The following is a 20868-nucleotide window of genomic DNA, read 5'->3' on the forward strand; positions in this document are numbered from 1 at the left end:
AGGTGATTTACGACAAGCACGAGCTATTTCTGCTCATGCAAGGGGAGGAAAATAGGGCTCCTCATCAGCAGGAGGGTGGGAAGGAGGGAAAACAAGCCGCCCACGGGCCGTGAGGAGCCGGGGCTGGGCTGGGCTGCTCCCCCAGCAAAGGTGCTGTGGAAGGGAGGTGAGGGGGAGAATCTGACGTCTCACACAGATGGCTCCATGCCAGGATGGGAATAGAACAGCTCTGGGATGCTGTGGTGGATGCAGGGATGGGAGAGGGCTCTGTGAGCCGTGGGGTGCAGGGCCAGCATCGACAGACTGCTGAGCACAAACCCTGAGCATCACTCCAGGCCTGAACCTGCTCTTTTCCATGCCTGTCTTTCCCTCCCTCACAATCTAATCGCTTCCAGATTATCATTTGCTGGAAATTTGAAAAAATTCATTTTTCCTTTGAAGATACGAAACTGAAATCCTTAAAGACCATTATACTTTTTCCATGGCAGCCCTAAAAGCTGGAGCATCACCTCCACCAACTCCCTGACTCAAATTCCCTTTTTTTTTTTTTTAGCTAAAAGACCAGCCCCTTTCCAGGGAAGGAAGATGTCTGGTTGCTCAGGGTACCAGCAGACTCACAGCTAACATTCAGCCACCGTGCAGAGCCACTGCTCCACCTCCTCCAACAACTGGCTGAAGAGAAGAAAAGTCATTAAAGTGTGTGTTATATTGGCTGGAAAAATCCTTGGGAAGGAGCTCCACGCAGAGCCCCAGTGGGCAGAGTGCTCGGCTGCTCAGGAGCAGTGATTAGGGAGAGTTTGTTAATGAAGCAGATTTTAGTGACTGAAGGCAAGTGGAGAGACAGGAGAGGGAGCAGAGTGTTCAGCACATGCTCTCATGTGGGCCTGCTGCAGCTGAGCTTCAGTGGCCATGAATCAGCCCAGTTCTGCCAGCTTTTATCAGCTGAGGTTGGACCCAGGGGATTTGGGGGTCCCTGAGGGCCACAGCACCATCCCACCCTCCTAAAACTGCCCAGCTCTGCCTGCTGCACATCCCAAAACCCTGTGAGGGCATCCAGAGCTGCTTCCGAGCCAGAAAGGTTTGACTGACTTTTCCAAACTTGTCTTTTTTGCCCTGCAATCCCTTTAAATGAGGGGGATCCCCCGAGGCAGAGCAGAGGGACGCTGAGAGGAGCCCGGGCAGCCCTGCTGGGATGCAAATCAGCCTCACCCCCTGGGTACCGGTGGAACACGACCAATTCTCCCTGCCTGGGGCTCTGCTCCCAGCTCCCCGGGCCCTGTGGGAGAGATGGAAGGCTGGATCAGGGCTCTTAAAAAAAACCAAACACCACTTAATGCCAGTGTTTACAGGAGGATTGCACCCAAATGCAGCAAAAATGTGAGTTTTGTTCCCTCTTCTAACCTGTCATCCCTCCCCCATCTCATTCCTTTCCTGTTCTGCAAAATGTTGGCACAGCCACCCAGGGAATTCCCATTTCCTGCAGCAGAATCCCAAATTTCCAGGTATGATTGTCTCCTTTTTTTTTTTTTTTTTTTTTTTTTTCCCTAAGTGTTGGGCAACAGGAAAAAGACTTCAGGGGAGTTTGTTAGCCCAAAAGCAAGACCAGGACCAGCCCTTCCCCCAAGATAACTCCCATCAGGTGATGAGAAACATTCCAAAGCCTTCAGACACTTCCCAGGGGATGCAGGCCCCCAGAGCTCAGCTTCCCAGCCTTTATCTCCCGCCTTATCCACATCTAATCTCCCTGCCCCTGCTGAATCAGCTGTGACAAGAGGAAATTACATTTGCTGGGAGCAGGGCTGGGTGCTTTGGGAGGGACATCTCTCCTTCAGGGAGGGGGAAATTGGGACATCCCGAGTTTCTGGGGTGAGGAGACCCCCGGAGCCAGGCGGTGCAGGAGCAGAAAACAGAGATTGCAATCAGATCCTTCCCCGTGTCCTTCAGGCACCACCAGCTCGGCTTGGCAGGCTCTCCAAAATCCCTGCAGCGATTTCCCAGCGTTTTCCCAGCTATCCTCCATCAATCTGTGCCCACCCAGCCCCGCTGATCCCAGATAAAGCCCATTTAGCCAAGCCCCTTCCCATCCAGCCCTTCATCACCAGGGATCGATATCCTATATTGACTGAGCTGGGCCCAGCCATTAACGAGTTCATTTTCCATCACTTAGATGCAGATGGATTCCCTCAGGAGCCCCGGGGTCACCAAAGTTTCATTAACAGAGGCTGTAAAAGTATTTAAATACATTTAGAAGAATCACTTGACAAATGGAGTGAGCCCACAGCCCTGCTCCTCTCAGGTTATCTTGAAAGAGAAAAGAGACTTTTGCTGCCCACAGAAGGACAAAAAGCCCTTAACAGCTCGTCCCTGCCATTATCCATCCCCAACACTTCACCTCCACAAAGGTCCGATTTCCCCTTAATGCTCCAGATGGAAACCAGTTACTCATTTATCCCAGCACTGGATTAAATGACTGGAAGGGTTTTGGCCTCCAAAATTCCCGTGTTTGGTGACAAACTGAGGCAGGAGGTGATGAAGGCTCAGCCTCTAATCTGGAGAGGTAGAATAGATACCATCGGCAGACACGGGGAGATGTGAATTCTTGTCCCAGGTGTTTGTATCAGGGTAAAATAAAACGTAACCAAGCCCAACCTGGCCTTGAACACAGAAAATTCCATGAGAAAAAAAGGTATCAAAAATACAGGCTGAACTCAGGGGTCTCTTCCTGCTGCTAAAAGTCTTCTCCTTGCCACAAATCTGCAGAAAACATTGAATTTTAATCACCAAACTCTGTGGAGGTCCTGGCTTAGCTGTCCCCCCATGAGAACAGGATTTGGAACCCAGAAACGTCACCAAATCCCCACCAAAACCCCACGGAAATGCAGCCCTGCAGACAGTTTCCACTGTGAGCTCATTTTGTGTCAGAGAGCTGGAGCCACGCATTTGAAAAATTTGCAAACAGAAATTTAATGTGACATTTTTTGTCCCCGCTCGGGAGGAGATGACTCATTAAGTCACTTTGCAGCTCTTAGTGGGTGCCCACGGTGGCAGGGGCTCATGGCACGTGGAAACAGAGTCACACTTAGGAGGGAGGACAAATCAATCTGACTCCCCAAAATCCAAAGCCTGCATGAATCCTTCTTCCTCATGTGAAGGCTCTAAAGTACTATTAATGCACTGATTTTATTTTTTCACCCCTTTTTTTTTTTTATTACAAATAAACCCAAACTGCAGAGAGGAGTTAGGAGCAGAGGCTGGTGGAAAGTTTGCCATGAGGACTCATCCTCATCCATCCAGGAAAAGCCACCCAGAGCCTCTGGAAAGGTCCCATGATTTCCCTGGTGACCTCCTCCCTCCAGAACCTGCAGAAGGAAGCAGAAACTCATGGATGGAGAACAACAAGCCAGGAGGAGGGAGAGGTTTGTCCCCTGGGACAGAGCAGCCACCCCACCCCACTGCCCCCTGTGCAGTCACTCCAGGCTGACAGAAACACTCCCCTTGGAGTCCCTCCAAATTCCCACTGCTAACTGCTCAGACTGCAGCAAAACCCCTCTGAATAGACACCAGGCAGGCCCAGTTGGCATTCACAAAACAAGGCTGGGAGGGGGATTAGTCTGGGCTCACGCTGCATTGTTCAGATAAAACCCCTTCCCTTCCTGGGGTGGAGGAGGAACGTGCACAGGAAACCCCCAGGGCCTCCCCACAGGAGATCCATGGGTGCTCCAAGGTAAACTCAGCCTTTAGCACTCATATCTCTGTTTATCAAGCATTAAAGCTGCCAGACTCGGGGATGATAAATCAGCATCTCTGGGATGTGCTGATTCCCACCTGGCCTGGTGGATGGGGGCAGAGGGTCCTGCTTTTTTGGGACAGCCAGAAATTAAGGACGTGGCTGAAAGGAGGGAAGATAAAAGATAATCTTTGCTGGATGTATCTCAGAAACAATGGCAGGGGTTGAGTGGGGCAGTCCTTCCCTGTCCCTGGGGCTGCTCCCTGTTCACAGCAGTGATTGTACTCAACTCACTCCAGGATTACACCAAAAATTCCCACGTCTGGCATGGATTTGCTAACCTTAATGCATTGGAGCTGCTACAGAATTACACCTTGCAAAGGATCTGCTCCAACTCTGAGGTCTCCAGAGGGTGGCAGTGGCTTTGCCCTGCTGATGGCAATGTGCCCCTCACTTTTGGGATGGCTGCAGGGGCACAGCTCCCTGAGCACAGCTCTGCTGTCACAGCATCACATTCCCCCTCCTGTGCCACTGCCGTGACAGCCTGCAAATGAGACAGACCCACAAACCTCCCTTGCGACCCAGAGATCAGGCCCCAGAAGAGCTTATGCAGGAAGAGAAGCCTATTTGTCCAACCACAAAAAGCAAAGGGCTTATTTCCACTTGTACATTTGCAGCAAGGCCTGATCCCGGTTCAAATCCGAAGCGGAGCGTGTCAGTGAATTTCCAGGGCAGGAGAAATCCTCTCTGGGAGCTCTCCCTCATGGATGGCTGCACAGCAGCTCCTAACACAGCAGCTCCTAACACCCTCCACCCTCCGTCAGGAGGCTGCTCCCAGACTTGGTTGGGGACTCTGTGTCCTGCCTCGCTTGCACGGGCACTGCCAAGGCCCTGGGGATGGCAGGGCACAGAGCTGCTCAATAATAAATGCTATTTTCTAATACAGTGGCTGCTGCCTCTGAACGAGCTGTGTCCGTTCAGATCTCGGAGCTGGGAGAGAGCTCCCCTTGCCCGACCTCATCAGCCATGCCCTTTGAAGTGTTCCTGCTGATTCCACTCTCTGTTTCTCCTCTGGTTTCCCTTTCCCTGGGGATGCTGTGCCTCATCTCCTGCCTCTGGCCCTCACGGACACGCACACACCATCCCCGGTGCTTTGTGTGCATGCAATCCCTTCCAATCCCTTCTTCCCCATCAGCTCCTTCTGGGAAGGCAGCAGCTCCTTCTCGGAGGCATTTCATAGCTTTGATGATGGAATTATTCTCTGCTGATGGGAACACAGAGCCCACACGAGGCACTGGAGCGCCCAGCATTGCTGGCCAAACCTCGGCCCAGTGGTTGCTGTTTGCATCGCTCTTATCCATGCAAGATCCCAAATTCCAGCCCAAATCCCTCCCCTGGATTGAAAGCCCCTCACTCCAGCCCTTGTAGGGCATTTCCAACCCGTGGGTCCCCCCAAGCCCACCAGCCTTGCAATTCCAGCTGCTCTCCACTGGAAATCCGCAGCAGAACTCATCCTTCTCCCTGCAAGGCTGGGATTCCTAATCTCCCAGGGTTTCTTTTCTCCGTGTAAAATGAGGATTACGCTTTAATTCCTGCCTCACAAGGGGGTGCTGTGGGGATTGCCAGGGTTAAGGCACTCAGACAGCACCGAAAGGCTCTTACCAACCCTTCGGCAGAGGGGCTCAGAAAAAACCCCCACTGCTGTTTGCAGCCTACTCGCATCAGCTCCCATTAACTGGGAGGCAATTTTCTCCCCAGTTCAGACTTAATTCCTCCTCTAACTGCGGGCCCTATCCAGAGAACAGCAGGGCAGCAGCGACTATCAGTGCTGAATTGCCTTTTAAAATAGGATGGTGCCCGGAGGTCTGAGGGAGGGTGAGCTGCCTGTGCAGTGCATGTGTGCTGTGTGGATGTGAGTTCATGTAGGAAGCTGCACTGGGAGAGCTCAGAAGTGAAGCCAAGCACGGAATCAGCTCGGGAAGCCCTTTGCACCTCTGATCCCCCATTGTTGGCTGCGCCGCAGACGCATTATGTGTGTTTACAGATGAAAAAGCAAAAATAAAACCGATGCCGGCTTTCAAATTCCACCGAGCGCAGCCTTCTGCACTGATTCCAAATGTTTATAAACACGGGAGTTAATGTAATCAGCACTGCAGCAAATACACACCAGGTACACGGCAGAGACAGGAGTGTCAAACGCGCTCCCAGCTCGGAGTGACAGCTCTCTGCTGTGGGCTCTGCAGCAAACAAAAGCAGCTGAAAAACCCCACCGAGGAATGCTTTAAAGAGCAATCCCTTCCCCCCTCCTCCTCCCCTCCTTCCAAGACTTTCTGGTAGTCATAACTGCAAAAATCTCAGAGAAGGTGTCCATTCCCACTGAGCCTTTCAAGTGGCAGGGAGCCACTCTTGGGAAGAGGCTTGGGAAGGCGCTGGGGGAATTCCTGGCTCCCCTGAGGGACATCCCTCAGCCCAGCCCCGGTTCTGTGCTCATTCCACAGCAGCCAGGAGCTGCTTTAGAAAGATTTGGACAAGTCTGACTCCAGGAACTGTTCCACCCTGGGGAAGGATGTGCATCAGCTCGCCAGGGAAGATCCCATCCAGAGGAGCTGTGCCAGTGCAGAACCCTCACCAGCTCCTCATCCAAAGGAGTGGTGCCAGTGCCAGCCCCATCCCAGCCTCATCCCAGCCCCTCCCCGCTGCCCACTGCCCACGTTTTCCAGTGGGAAGGGCTTGGGGAGGTCCCATTCCAGCAGGTTGCTGAGGAGACGTTACCTCACATGGCAGCATCAGCAGAAAACCCCGGTGCCAGCAGAACAGCCAAAATGCTGGGAGGACAAAACACTGCAAGCCTCTTGTTTTTTTTTCTTTTTTTTTTTTTTTTTTTCCCAGCCAAATGTTGTTTCATGCTCTAATGGCAATTTTCAAGAGCAATATTAGTGTGACAACTTATGTAAGTGTGGGCCAAGTTCCTACACCACTTCCAGGGTCTGTGCCTAGAGCAGATTTCACAGGGGTGCACAGGAAAGGCTTTGGATCTCTGTTTTGGTGGCTACTTGCCACCTAAAATGATATTTTTACCACCCCTAAAACCCAAGAGAGGGTAAATATTGCAGTTTTAGAAATTATTTTCCTTGGAGAAGGTGGGGTTCTTCACAGCCCAGCTCTATCTGAAGCACCAGGTGGGTTGGTTTTTTCTCTCTTTGTTTGTAGTGGAATATATTTAGAGATTTATGGAAGGGATTTCTGAGTCTCACAGTGGTTCATGTGTTCCAGCAGTAGGAACCTTGAAATCCCCTGTCTTATCACTGTAGAGCTCCTTTTCCACATCTGTGGCTGGGATGAGTTTTAGGAACCCACTGTTGTGAGGGGTAGAACAAGGAAGTAAAAAATGGGCTTCAACCAGCTGATCTAGCAAAGCAGGAGGCAGCTCCCCCAGCCCCTCAGAGGCCACGCACACAGAGACCTCCCCAAATTAAAAACAATATAAAGGATGATGCAATTAAATATGTTACATATTATGATCTTCCTCCACTAGAAATAACAAAAAAACTGCCAAACCAGAGCATTCTTCTGCTGCCTCTCCTGCTCATGCCCGAGTCCCCTTGGGCTTCACGGAAATTTTGGACTCACAAAATGCTGCAGAACAGGGGCCCCCATGGCACTGTGTAATAAATCTTAGAAGTTAACAGCCAGAACTGTGCCAAATGTGATGGGTTTTGCTTTGTGCAGGATCATGAAAATAATACATTCTGGCTCAGTAAGTCAGGCCTCATGCACCAGGGCTAATGGTCCACTGCTGCTGCTGCTGCTGCTGCTAAATGGATTTACATTTTTGTCTCACATGGTTGAGGTCTGTGATGTGGGAAGCCAAGGCCCCAAGGCTCTGTCGAATCTCCCCAGATTCTTGGAGGGAAATGTGAATTTTTCCCCACCTGAAATGCAGGAAGCTCAGAGGAGAGTTGAGGTGTGGCTGCCCCACAGATCTCAGGGACATCAGCTCAGGTGCAGTGACAACAGAATAAGTGGGAGAAAGGGGAATGTAACACCGGGAATCATGTGAGCTGGAGCATTGTTAATGTGGGGAACTCCATGGTAACTCGGAGAGACCTGCCCAGGGGAACAATGTCTCATCGGAGGTATCTCTTTAATGGAGTTAGGAAAGGAAATAATGAGATTTTATGGATTAAAACTGAAATTAGACAGATAAACACTCCACAGGCAGGAAAACCAACAAGCAACAAGGATGCTGGGAATCTCCTACGGCCTGCCTGTCCACAAGGATGGGGGGTTGCCCTCTTGAGCTCAGGTCTGCAGCTTCAGAGAAGAGGCAGGAGGCAGAAACCATCCATTCAGCAGCCTCAGCTCCACAGGCAGGATGTCCAAAGGAATCCCAGCGGCCTTACAGTCTGCGAATCTATTAACTAAACCTCATTACTACGTAATAACTTTTGTTATTTCGGAACAAACCTTGTATCTGCCTAATCCGCTTTGTTACAGAGCTGCCCATCCTTCCCTTGAACAGGAATTAACTTCTAAAGGAATTAAAAGGAGGAGGAGACTGCTGAAGGGGGTCCTTAGGGGTATCTTTTTATAGCTGCTGGCTGCCCCCCCCCTTTCCCTTTCCCACTATGTGTGGTATCCTTCCCCACTGATTCCATCCTTTTCTGCCTGCCAGGCATTGATTTGTTCCTGTGTTGTTCTAATGGAGCTTGAAATCAACATGACTTTGTTGTTGGTTGTTGTCATTGTTGTTCACATCTTTGTTTGGGGTTCAGCATCCTCGCAGAGGCCGGGGCAGCTCAGGAGCCGGCATTAGCAGGCTGAACACCTCCTTAGCGAGAGATCCACAAAGGCTGCCTCTGTGTCCACATAATAAAGGCTGCTACAAAGCGCAGCGAAACCGCTGCCCCCTCCTCCCGCGCATCAGCTCCTGTGCCAGCTCCGAATCCCCTCGCTCATCAGAGAGTGGCCACAACAGGCTCCTTCCCGCAGCAGGCCCCAGGAAAACGCTGTGGTGTCCACATCCCCGGCGTTCCGGATTGCCGGCTTCGCTTCCACGTATCCCACCCACACCGCGCGGGGTGAAAAATGCGCTCAGTCGGGGCGGTGGGCGCCGGGCACCGCCAGAGCGGGCACCCGGGCGCTCCGGCGTGCCGAGGGAATTCGGGAACAGCCTCGAGTGCCCAAGCCCCGCGTGGCGAGGCAGCAGCACCTCCGCCAGCCCACGGCGAGGCGCGGCGCGGCCGGACACGGCGAACAAAGCCCAGCTGCCGCCAGCTGCCAACATCCGGAGGGGCGGGCGGCCAGCCCGGCCACCCGTCCCGCCCTCGCCGCGCATCCCCGGGAGCCGCCGGGCGAAGGGTTAACGCTGCGCCCTCCTTCCGCCGAGCGCTGACATCACGGGCCAGGCTCCTCCCGCCAGTGTGTGCGTGAGTGCGAGCGCGGCCGCCGAGCCCCGCACCGGGCACCGCACCCGGGCACCGCACCCGGGCACCCGCGGCCGGCCCGGCCCCGCGCCCCCCGCCCGGCCATGGAGCGCCGCGCCCGGCCCCGCACCGGCTCCGCCTGAGCGCCGCCGGGGCCCCAGCGCAGGGCGGGCAGCGGGCGGGGGCTGCCGAGCCCCGCCGCCGGAGCCACGGCACCGCCGCAGCCCGCCGAGGGCTCTGCCTCGCCGCTCTTTATTTGTTTTGCCTCCCCCCTGGCTTTTTTGTTTGGGGTTTCTTTGGGGTGATTTTTTTTTTTCCTCAAAAAAAAAAAAATTTTTTTTTTTTTTTTTAAATCGCGTTTTCCACCCCCCCCCTTCCTTCTCCTCGTCACTCGCCCGGGCTCTGCGGAAGGAAGAGCCCGCGCTGCCCCGCGGCCGGAGCGCCCCGCGCCCGCCCAGAGGGGCCCCGCGGATGTGCGGAGCTCCCCCCGGAGCCCTCCCGCCCTCTCTTTGTCCTCACCCACCTACGATCTTTTATTTTTATTTTTTTCGAATTTTAATTTTTTTTTTCAAGCAGACCTGAGCATCACCGGGGGCTGGGAGGGTGGGGGGCCCCGCGGCGCTGCCAGACCGACCCCTGCCCATCGCTCTTAAGGAACTCTCATGGCTTCACGGCTGCAGACAAGTTGCCGTGCATCGTGCTGGACTATCGGAGTTTGCATCCTGGCAGCCGCGCTCCTACCAGGTGAGCCGGTCCCCGGAGGGCGCTGGGCTCCGCTGGACGCAGCCCCGGCGGGGTTTGCGGGGTGCCCGTGGGGGACAGGGGGTGCGGGGAGTGCTGCGGAGCGGTGGGGAAGGCTGGGATCGGCGTTTTGGGGTGCGCGCCCGGGTCTGGAGCAGGTGTGGGAGCATCTGTGCGAGGGTGGGAGAGAGCCGGGGCCGGGTTCAGCGCCGGCTCGGCTCGGAACAGCACGCTCGTTTGTTTTGGAAGCAGCTGCAGGCAGCGGGCTCCGGAGCCCGGCGAGCCGAGGCCGTTTGTTTGCTTTTTGGATCGAACAGCGTCTAGCGAGGCGCAGCAGCCAGGCTTCCCCGGAAAGGCAGCCACGAGGCTGGGCACGGAGCGCAGATGTTTCGGGAGGAGAGACGGAGGGTTTCGGCTCTCCAGCATCCCAAAAATCCCAGCTCCCCTCCGCGCACACTTCCCACGGGCTCTTTTGCGGAGGGGCTGGACCGCTCCCAGCTTTCAGCGCTTCCTTTCGCTGCCTTGGAGCTTGGCTGCCTGATGGCATCTTATTCATCCCTTTGGTTCCGATCCATCCCTTGGGTTCTGATCCGTCTCTAGTAGGGAGGAGATGGGCAAAGACGCTCATCGGCTGCTCCCCAGCTCGCTGGAGCCACCCGGGCGGTGGCAGAGCAGTCCGAGTGTCCCTTCCCTGGGCTGGGACCTGCCCCGGGCTCAGCACAGCGCTGGCCAGCGGGCGAGTGACCCACTTCGGCCAGTGCCCTGCAGGGACTCATTTATTCTGCTCCAGCGCAGAACGGGTTAATGCCATCCTGGAGGGCTTTCCGGGAGCCGGAGCCATGGAAAGGGGATCGGCAGTCTGCGTTCACAGCTTGTGAATGAGCTGAGAGATGCAAACAGAGCCGGTGTTTTGCCTCTTGGGTGGCTGGGGCTGGAGCGCTGGCAGCGGGCACAGGAGAGGGTCCAGCCCGTGCCCGCAGCAGCGCTGGCATCTGCAGCTGGAGAGAAGCTGCGGTGAAAGCAGGGTGGAATTGCGTCCACTCCTCCGGTTTTGGGGCTGGGGCAGCGTCCCGGGCTGGCTGGGCTGGGACTCGGAGATGTGGCCGCAGTGAGCGAGGTGTGGGCCATCAGACCCCGGCAAAGACGGGGATGTGATAACATCGGGACGTGGGAGATCAACAGATCTCAGCTTGGTCTGCTTAAAATGGATGAGGACGGAGATGGAATGGGAGGGGGTGGTGATCCAGAAACCAGCGAGGCTGTGAGAGGGAAAAGGTTAACAGGGCGATGAGAAAGCAGGGCTGGGTGCACCTCGGTATTCCCAGGACAAAGGGATCTGCTGTGCATTGCAAAGAGAGGTGACGGAAGGGACAGCCTGGGGCTCCCCGCGCTCCTCTGTGCTCGCAGGCAGGTGCCTGCCTGAGCTCTGGCTCCTCACAAGGAGTCTCAGAACTTTCCATGCCGTTCTTCTCCCGGCTTTCCCTCCTCATCCTCCCTCCCGGCAGCCCCGTGCAGGACCCGCTCCCCACAGCCCCGGGCGAAGGCACTGGAGGGGCAGCAATGCTGTGGTGGCTGTGCTGCCTAAACCCAAAGGACTTTGTGCTCCCCTGGGAATTGCTTTCACCAAGGAGACACGCAGTGACCCTGACACAGCCTGGCATCTCACCTTGTCCTGCCAAGAGTGACTTTTCCTCCTATTTTTGGCTGTTCTCAGGGCTGTGCTGCCAGCAGCCAGGCGGGCTCATCTCCTGCCACTGCAGTAGCGTGGCAGTTTGTCTTGCACTGTCCCGCTGACAGCTCTGCCAGGATAAGCCAGTGGTGCATCTCGTGGTGCCTTGCCAAGGCCGGGGTACAGCCAGCTCCGCAGTGTTCCAGGAGGATCATCCTCCCTCCAGGAGGATCATCCTGCCCAAACCCTGGCCCTGAGCAGCGGTGCCCTGCAGCCTGTGTGGGCGAGACTCTCGGCCCGACCAGTTTAGTGGTGGATGCACCACAGCTGCAGGAGTGTCTGATCCTGGATATTAAATATTTATTCATTTATTTCCTTCGTTTGGGTGCTGTGCAAGGACCCAGACAGTGCTGCACAAAGCAGAGAGTCTTTACCAGACCCCACATACTTCCTTGAGTTCACACTGCATTTTGCCAAAATTATATCTATAAACATATAAAGCTGTATTTAAACTTTGAATACAGACAAGCTTGCTTAACAAGGGGAGGAAACTCAGGATTCTTTACTACAATGAATTAGTAGCTGTGGACTTGTTGGAAAATGTGGTTTTGTACCCAACACCTGAGAAGGATCAGAGCAGTGCCTGCTCTCTGGAAAACCTTCCATGTCCAGCTGATCAATGCCATTTCATTCTTTTCTCACCCACCTCCCCCTTCAGATAAATGTTAGCTTTTTTTCTTTGCTCTGATAAGGAAATAAAAGTTCCACCGCTGTAAAAGCTGTAAGGAGTCTCGTATAAAAATCTGCTTTACAAATTATCTTTAATGTGAGCGGTTCAATCGTCCAGAACGGATTCAATTCATGGTTCCTGCAGCCTTGCATGCCCATCCATTTGGAACCAGGTATCAACTCACGCTCCATTCAAGATATTGATATCAACAGGGGTTACAGAAAGCCGTGGGGGAAGGGGAGGAGAGATCCCAGGCAGCTGATCTGCAGAGGTTAGGAACGCTTGCAGTTCAATTTATGCTTTACAAGCCTTGACAATCTGTCTGTTTATCCCCACCGTGCAGCTCCTGCAGCTTGAGATGCAGCCACACAGAGCAGAGGCATCATCCGTGCCTGGTCCTGCCTCTGCACATCTGGGCCTCCAAATTCCTCTCTGCTATTGCTGGGCTACCTCCTGATCTCCCAGAGTGGCCTGGGAACCCTTTTTGCGAAGTGCTTTGAGGTGCTCCGCAGGGGAGAGCTGCAGAGGTGGCTGGGGCTGCTTTGACACGGGGTTTTTCCATCACGGTGCTTGAAAGGAGCATTGGCTGAGCCGTGGTGACCTGCAGGGCTGAGGTCAAACTCGGCTGCAGCTGGAGGGAGGGTTCATTTCGGGGAGGTACAACAGCTCTCTGGAGCGCTGGGAAGAGCCAGAGCGTGTCACTGCAGGATCTGCTCCATCTTGTACTTTTAGAGCTGCTTTAATATCCCAAAGTAGCTTCCAAAATGAAAAAAAAAAAAGTTGCCCAGAGTCTCCTTCAGCATTTGGGTTGAGTTCTTGGTTGTTATTTTTTCTTCCCCCGCCACCTGCCTCCTCCCAAAACTCACAAACAGCAGCATCAGGCTATTTCAGGAAACAAAAGCATGTCTTTGGCTGATTTTTTTTCTCTTTAAACCTCACTTAGACCGACTGGTCAGGTTCTACCCTGTGTGAATGGAGGAGCTGCTGAGTGTGTCAGCGTGGGTGAGGCGCCAGGCTGGGGCAGAGGCAGCTCAGCCCACGATCAGGGGGTGTCTGCCCCATGGCAGGGATGCTGTTTGCCCTCTGAACCAGCAGCGTTGGTCAGGCAGGAACTCCCAGCCCACTCCCAGGGAGATTCCAGCAGCACTTCCAGTGCTTGGGATGAGCTGGTGGCTGAGGAGATGCTGGCAGAGCCTGGCACATCTCTCCTTGCATCACCCCTGCTCTGGGCTGCAGCTGGACCAGCCACAAAAGCCAGGCTCAAAGGGAGGCACCACAGGGCTCCTTTGAGCAGGGCTCACACCTCGGCTGAATCATGGAAGGAACCAGAAGAGCCGGTTGTCCATGACCTGCTTCCCAGGCCTGGCTGCCACTCTTGCCCTCTGCTAGTGCCACTCAGCTTGGGGACAGCCTGGGGGGACAGCAGCAAGTGGCCTTTTCCCACCTCTTCCCACCTGGGGAGTCACACAGAAGACAGGGATGTGGTAAAGCACTGCAGGAAAAAGGGGTTTTAATCCCAGAATCCACAACGATTTGGATTGGAAGGCACCTTAAAGGTCATCCCCTTCCAACCCCCTGCCTTGGGCAGGGACACCTTCCACCAGACTGGATTGCTCCAAGCCAAACATTTTGGGAAGAGCTGGAGCTGGGCTATGTGTGAGAGCTGCAGGGGTGAGTTGGTGAGCTCAGGATGGCCACAGTCCCCAGGGCTGCCAAGAAAGGGTTGAGTGTTGCAACATCCTTGCCCGAGGTGCTGATGGCTCTTGCTCTGTCCCTTTCACAGGCCAGGCTGGCTTATCAGTGCAAAAAAGCAGAAACAAATGAGGGAGGGACAAAGAAAGGTACTCCAGTCTCACAGCCCCTGGAGATCTTGCTTTTTCAAATAACGTCAGATTAAATCAGGGCAGCTCTGCTGAAGGGTGAGCTGGTGCTGCCAGCCGCTGGAGCAGGGACCCACTTTGCACTGGAGACACCTCTTTGTGTTAATTGTGTTAATTACCAGAGCTCAGCCAGCCCAGCACGGAGCTTTCCCAGCTCTGAACCCACAGCAGCGTTCCAGGTGAAGGTTTGTTTAAGGAATGGGAGGTTCATACACGATTCCTCCTGGCTGCTGTTAAGCCATGGATGTTCTCCCAGGTTTTGCCGGGCTTCTCCCAGTGCAGATTAGTTCAGGCTGGATTGAGGCACATCCCAGCACACACCCGGGGTTTTCAAGGGGAACCCCAGAGGAAGGAAGGAAGGAGAGGTTCCCCTCTGTCTCCATTCTGGGTTTAGCGTCCCTTCTCTGTCACACGGGGAAATGGGAAGTGAAATTCGCAGCACGTGTTACTGTGCCCTGTGCTGTGTCCCACCCTCCTTGGGGACACGTGTGGAGCCCAGCTCCTGCTCTCCACTGAGGGTTTGTCCTGCCTGGGCACTGCTTGCAGCCCTTCCCACAGACTGGCAGCAGAGCTGTGGCAGCTCCATCTCTGTGCAGTCCCAGGGCACACAAAGAGCAGCTCCTGGCCATGAGAAGGGGACACAGCTCCTGTCCCTTGCTGTCCCCAGCTCAGGGAGGCACTGGCCAGTGTGCTTTTGTCATGTCAGCAGCTTTGGGGTGCTGGGGATGGGTGGGAGGAACTGACCCAACCTGATGAACCATCTCTTCTCCATTCCCCCACCACAAAGCAGTCCCTGCAGGAGGTTTCTAATCCTGCCCCGACATTACTGGGTGTGATGCAAGATGGAAGCATTTCTAAGCCTTATCCACCCAACTCTCCTCTCTCTGCTGCAGGCCTGCCCTCCCTGGCCCTGAGCCAGACCAGCTGGGGGCTGGTGGACAGCACTTCAGCCTCCAGGAGTGCAGGGAGAAGAGCCCAGCAGAGGCAGGAGCTGTGTGATTCTCCTCCCTGGGAGTTACAGCACAATGAAGGAGTTTTCTGTCCTCCATCCCAGCCTATTTGCCTTTCTAGCTGCAGGAAACAGCAAAGTGCTTCCATCTGCTCCCAACCATGCAGGGATGCTCCAGATGTGGTCCAGGACCTGCAAATCACATCCCTGCCTCGGAGCAGAGGCAGGCACCAGATGGACCACCTGGCTGAGAGACAGCAGGTACTCCCAAGCCTGCTTAGGCAGGAGGACTCAGCCTCCACCTCTCTTCCCAGCAGTTCTCTGTCATCAGGCTGCTTGTGAGGTTTTGCTTCTCTTGTGGAAGGTCCATCCCTCCCTCCCCCTGAGAGGGGCATCAGGAGGCACAGCCAGGAGTGACGGAGGGTCCAGGGCTGACATCCAGCCTTCCCAGAGCCATCCCAGCGCCAAGGGCTGTCTGTGAGGGACCCCGGGGCTGCAATGGAGTGCTGGCCATGGAATGGAATGTGTGGCCACCTGAGAGCAGAGGCAGCCCCTTGCTCTGTGTGGCTCCAGGCAGTGAGGCTGCTGCAGTGCAGCTGTGTCATGTGGGTGCAGGGATTTCACCTGGTGGCTGCTCTCTGCTCTGAGGTTCCCACATGTGGCAGAACCAGGTTTCATTTCTTATTCCCTGGCAGGACACCCTCTGGACGGAGGGAAATGCTGCTGGAGCAGCTTTCCACTGACCATTTTCACAGCCCAAGGGCACAATCTGGGGGCAGAGCTCTGGCTGTGGGCTCAGGGTCTGATGCTGATGGGTACAAGAGGTTGGTGTGACTCGAGAGCAGAGGGCTGTAATTAGAGGCTGTTGTGCTGAGTGCCCTGGCAATGCCAAGGGTTACAAATGATCCCTGACGGGCAGAAATCACAGACCCAGGGGAGGAGAGAGGTCAGAGTTTCTGCCTCTCTCCGTTCCTGATTTCTGTGCAGAGCGGCCTGACATGGGGTGGTTTTGCTGCCCTGTGAGGAGCTCAGGGCAGGAGAGAGCAGCAAGGGAGGGATGAACCCTGCCCTGTCCTTGGGCAGCCCAGTGTGAGCCTGCTCAGCTCGAGCCTGGTGCCAGTTATCAGCTCTGAGTTATCAGTTCTGTGGAGTCATAACTCACCCAACCCCACGGCCCTGATGGAGGTTCCCCTTGCCTTGAAACTCTCCTGGAAATGACCTTACAAAGCCTGCAGTCAGGAGGACACTTTGCACTGGAGAATTACCTGCATCAAGCTCTGGCTACATTTTCCTTAGGAAGAGGCATCCAAGGGGCTTTACTCTGCCTTTTCTTGGGCTACACAATCAGCAGAGACCCCTTGGGGGCAACCCAGAATCTTGTTCCCACCAGTGCTGATGGCCTTCCTAACGTGGGGGTACTAAAACTAGAGGAAATGTTAGGGATGGATAATCCAGATGAGTTTAGGAGCTGTAAGAACACACAAGAAGATCTCCCCCATTCTGTATTTCCTTTTTCTTGCCTGTCTCCTCACTTAGCCAAGGCAATGTTGTCCTAAGGGCTGGAACAGGAGGCAGCAGAAGATTTGATAGTGCACAACTGCACAAGCTGCTCATTGCTGGGCCTCTTTGGGCTCTTCCCCTGGTCAGCTGCACCAAGAGGGGTGGTCTGGAGAAAGGGACACCTCTGATATGGGGCAGAACTGGGGCTGTGCCCATTTATGGCCGCTGAGGATCGGGGATGTGTTGCATAGCAGCATCCCTGCCATGCTGTAATTCATATCAGCTGCCAGTTTCCATTGGATACAGGACCCCTCTTGGCTCTGCCAGCCTCGATGGAGTGCTGGATCTTTGACTTGGGAATGCTGAGTTGATTTTGGTGTGCAGGGTGCTGAGGGGAAAGGATGGATCTCCCTCCTCCAGTCGTGGATCTCTTTCCTCCAGCTCAGCCCCTCAAAATCTGGGTGCTGTCTGAGAGGCCAGGAGCTCTCTGTGTGTGAGTTTTGTAGCCAGAGATGGGGCTGAGCTTTGCCAAATTTACCTCGAGCTCAGATTCAGTGAGAACCCAGGGAAAGTGGGGGAGGTTTTGTGGGGATCTCCTCTCCCAGGGAGTGATTGCAGTGCTCTGATCTTCCCTGGAGGCTTCTTTGGGGTTTTGCTGGCTGCTGGGATGCCTGATGGGTATGCTGTGAATCCCTTTGATAGGAGCTGGATGGGATCCTGTGGAGGATGGCAGCAGTCCTGGGCAGGGAGGGAGAAAGGCTTGGACAGAGCAGAGCTTGTAAAGGGGGGAATGTTCTCTGTGCCCGAGGAGGGAACGAGGAGCAGGACTGAGGAAAAGGAAGGCTGCAGGGAAAGGCAGTGCCCTGGCAGCTTTATCTGGGGTTTTCCAGGAGAGCCAGGCTGGGAGCTCTCACATTCTGTCACCTGCAGCCTCATTCAAAGCCTGATCAGTCAGCTCTTGATGAGGTTTCCGGGATGTCCACCCAAAACCAGCTCAGTGTGCCCACGCCAGCACTGCCCAACTGCAGCTCGAGGAAGGATCAGGAAGGAAACTGGCCTGGCCATCCTGCCCGTGTTGATCCATGGATTCCAGAACCCAGGGGGTCTCACCAGGGCTGGGACACTCCCCTGGGACATCACCCCAGACACCGAGCAGGCAGGGACAGGGACAGGGCAGGAGTCACCCCTCAGCATTCCAGGGACTTGCATTTGCTGCTGATTCACTTTGGAGCTGGAGTAGCAATTTGCCAGTGAAAGAACCTTTATCCCCTGACACCCCCAGTCCTTCTGGGAGTTTGATTTCTCAGCTCACAACAGAATGATGGCAGTAGCAGTGAATTCTCTGGGGCTAATATTGCCAGCTAGCACACTATAGAAAGAAAATTCTTTATTTGTTGGCGTGGCAGGAACAGACTTTGGAAAATGTACCCTGATTTTTAAATACCCATTTCGCCTGTGGTGTAAATACTAAAATGTGTTTTTTCTCTCCCCCCCCCTCCTTCTCCCGGAGTTTAAAAATATCACCAGCCTGGGGAGGTGCATCTTTCACTGAGATTTATAACGGCTGCTCTCAAGTGATCTGGAAAATGAGCCTCCCTCTGCCCCATCCAGCCTGGCACCTTCCAAGAATTTATTTCCTATATTTGCGCAAGCCTAAGAATACTTAGAGGCTGCATCTCCACCCAAGCACTCTAATTATTTAAGTTTTGTTTATGGGCACTCTCAGGGGAGCTGGGTACGTCCAGGCTGCTGATCCCTCCCTCCTCTGGGTAATTCAGCCCTGCATTTCTGCTGGTTGGTAATGGCCAACAAATCACAGATGCTGCACCATTTGCCCAGGATGGATCACCCAGGGTCTGTAAATTGGCCAAGCCCTCAGAGCAGGGGGGAGGAGGCGTGCAGGGGCTCCTGTGTGAGCACAGGGCTTTGCCTCGGAGTCCTGCTCAGTGCCAGGCTGCCTTCTCCAGTGATCCCTGCTCACTTCTGGCTCTGGCAGCCACTGGGAACCTGTGGCTGAGGCGAGGCAGGAGCCTGGGATGGCAGCAGGCAGCGAGGAAGAGGAGGGAGGCTCCTTCCCAACCAACCTGGGGCTGTTCCTGATCACATCTGGGGCTGCACCCCCTGCCCACACCCCCATCCCTTCCTTGGGGGGTTCAGGCCACCTCTCCTGTTATCCTCATCCCAAAGCTGGAGTTTTGGCAGTGAGGGGCTCTTTTCCCAGCCCTGTGGCAAAGCTCCCCAGCCCCAGTGAGATCTGGAGGAATCTGTAGTCCTGTGGCTGCCTCTGCTCCTGTCACGCTCGGTGATAAAGAGAGAGAGAGATTTTGATTACATTATGACAAGCGACAGAGAGATGGAGTGAAAGCTGCAGCCTGCCTGTTGTAATTCCAATTAGCAGGGGGAGTGTGGCCAGAGCCTGACAGCTGTATTGATCCCACCTTGGGATGGGAAAACCTTTCCAGGTGTCCCTGGGGCTGAGCACAGGGACAGCTGTGGGGCAGGGAGGGGAAGAAAAGCCTGTTTGTAATAGGGCAGTTAAGCAGGCGACTGCATTTCGCCTTCCAAAATGCCACAGCCAGCCCGGTACTTGAGCTTTCTTCTGGATTTACCTCAAAATCTGTGCTGCCAACCCCCCTTGGGGTTTGTCTGTACCTGCAGGATGAAGCAGTCTTCTCAGTGTGCATGTGGAGTGAGTTTATCAAGACTCAGCTTCTTCCCTAGACAGAATGTACCCAAATTAAATAAATCAGCATCCAGGGAACAAAAGCCCAGGGCTGCCAGGGAAGGGGGAGTTTTCCTCTCCCACTTGAAGGCAAGTCCTGAAGGACAGAGCTGAGGCAGGCAGGCTGGCAGGGCTGTGGGCAGGCTGTTTGTGCAGATGCTGTCTCAGCTGTACCCTCTCTGTGGCAAAGGGGAGCACTCCAATTTGCAGTTTTGCAGGTATTGATCTGAGACCTTTCACTGCCTCTAAACTCACTTTGGAAATAAAAGGCTCAAATCATTCTCCTTAAGTACATATATTCTTTTGTGTTCTTGACATTTCAAATGCTGCCGAGCCCGTGGAGTACCTTACAGTACCTCAGTGGAAATGGGAATATCTGCTGCCTCACACCGACTCCTACCAGGCATGAATCAGCTTTTACTTACAGGGAAAGAATGGCCTGGAGGTGATGGCAAAGGCAGGCTGAGCTCAGAAGGGCTGGCAGCATTTCCTGGCTTTGCCACGAGCTCCCTGGAACATCCTTGGCCAGCTCACTTCACCTCTGTGCGCCTTTCCTTGTCAGGAGCTGCTGGGAGCTGTCCCTCTCTGCCCTGCTCACATTGCCCCGTGGCTGCAGGGTGCCTTGCACACCTGATCCTCCCCGATGCAGGCAGGAGACATTTGCAGAGCTCAGGGAAAGGTGACTCTGCTTTATTTGGTCATTTTTTTCACGGCAGCCAGAAGCAGGCAGCTCCTTGCCCAGGGAGTTTGGAAGGCAGGAAATGCTTTTGCATGGATCCCAGTACAAATATTCTGTCAGGGCAAACACTGGGCTCAGTTTCTGGCTGCTCTGGGTGTGGGATGTGGGGCTGACATCATGGAATTTGGTGAACACGGCCCACTGGCTTCCCTGCCTGCTTGAATTCAGAGCTCTCTTGATTTCTTGCTCTGCTGGTTTTGTGTTCAGGTCACCTCTGGTTTCCAGGACAGGGGTTGCAGGAGGGTGAGAGGTGTGGGCTGGACACCTCAGCACTTCCTTCTCCTTCCCACCCACAGCCTGGCTGTGGACAGTGCACCAGGAATGGCTGGCAGGGTTCATAGCCTGCCCTGTCCTTGGGTCTGCTGTGGGTGCTGAGGCAGGGAGGATGTCCTGCTATGGCCGTAGGTGACAGCTATGGTGTCCTTGTCCTGCCATGGCCGTAGGTGACAGCTATAGTGTCCTTGTCCTGCCATGGGAGTGGGTGACAGTCATGGTGTCCTTGTCCTGCCATGGCCGTAGGTGACAGCCATGGTGTCCTGCCATGGCCGTAGGTGACAGTCCTGGTGTCCTTGTCCTGATGGCCATAGGTGACAGTCCTGGTGTCCTGCCATGACAGCAGTGGGAGCCTCCAGACCCCTGCAGCCAGTTTTGCTTTTCCCAAAAGCTCCCCACATGGCTCCCAGCAGGATTCCTGGCACCTGAGCTGCCCTGTGGTAGGGCACAGATAAGAGAAACACCTTTTTTTGCACGAGCAAGCACTTCCAAAACCCTGTGGTGCTTCCCCC

General features: G+C 54.6%; 1 protein-coding gene across 1 annotated transcript in view; it reads left to right on the plus strand.

Moving 5' to 3' along the window:
• Positions 1-9143: 9143 nt before the first annotated feature.
• The window catches only part of NECTIN1 (nectin cell adhesion molecule 1), a 61018-nt gene continuing 49293 nt past the window's right edge, over positions 9144-20868 (plus strand). The window contains 1 exon segment of the mRNA XM_064398051.1: positions 9144-9897. Coding sequence (XP_064254121.1) covers positions 9816-9897 — 82 coding nt within the window. The 5' untranslated portion in view covers positions 9144-9815.

This window comes from Passer domesticus, chromosome 23 (assembly GCF_036417665.1).
Source record: "Passer domesticus isolate bPasDom1 chromosome 23, bPasDom1.hap1, whole genome shotgun sequence".
Taxonomy (NCBI): domain Eukaryota; kingdom Metazoa; phylum Chordata; class Aves; order Passeriformes; family Passeridae; genus Passer; species Passer domesticus.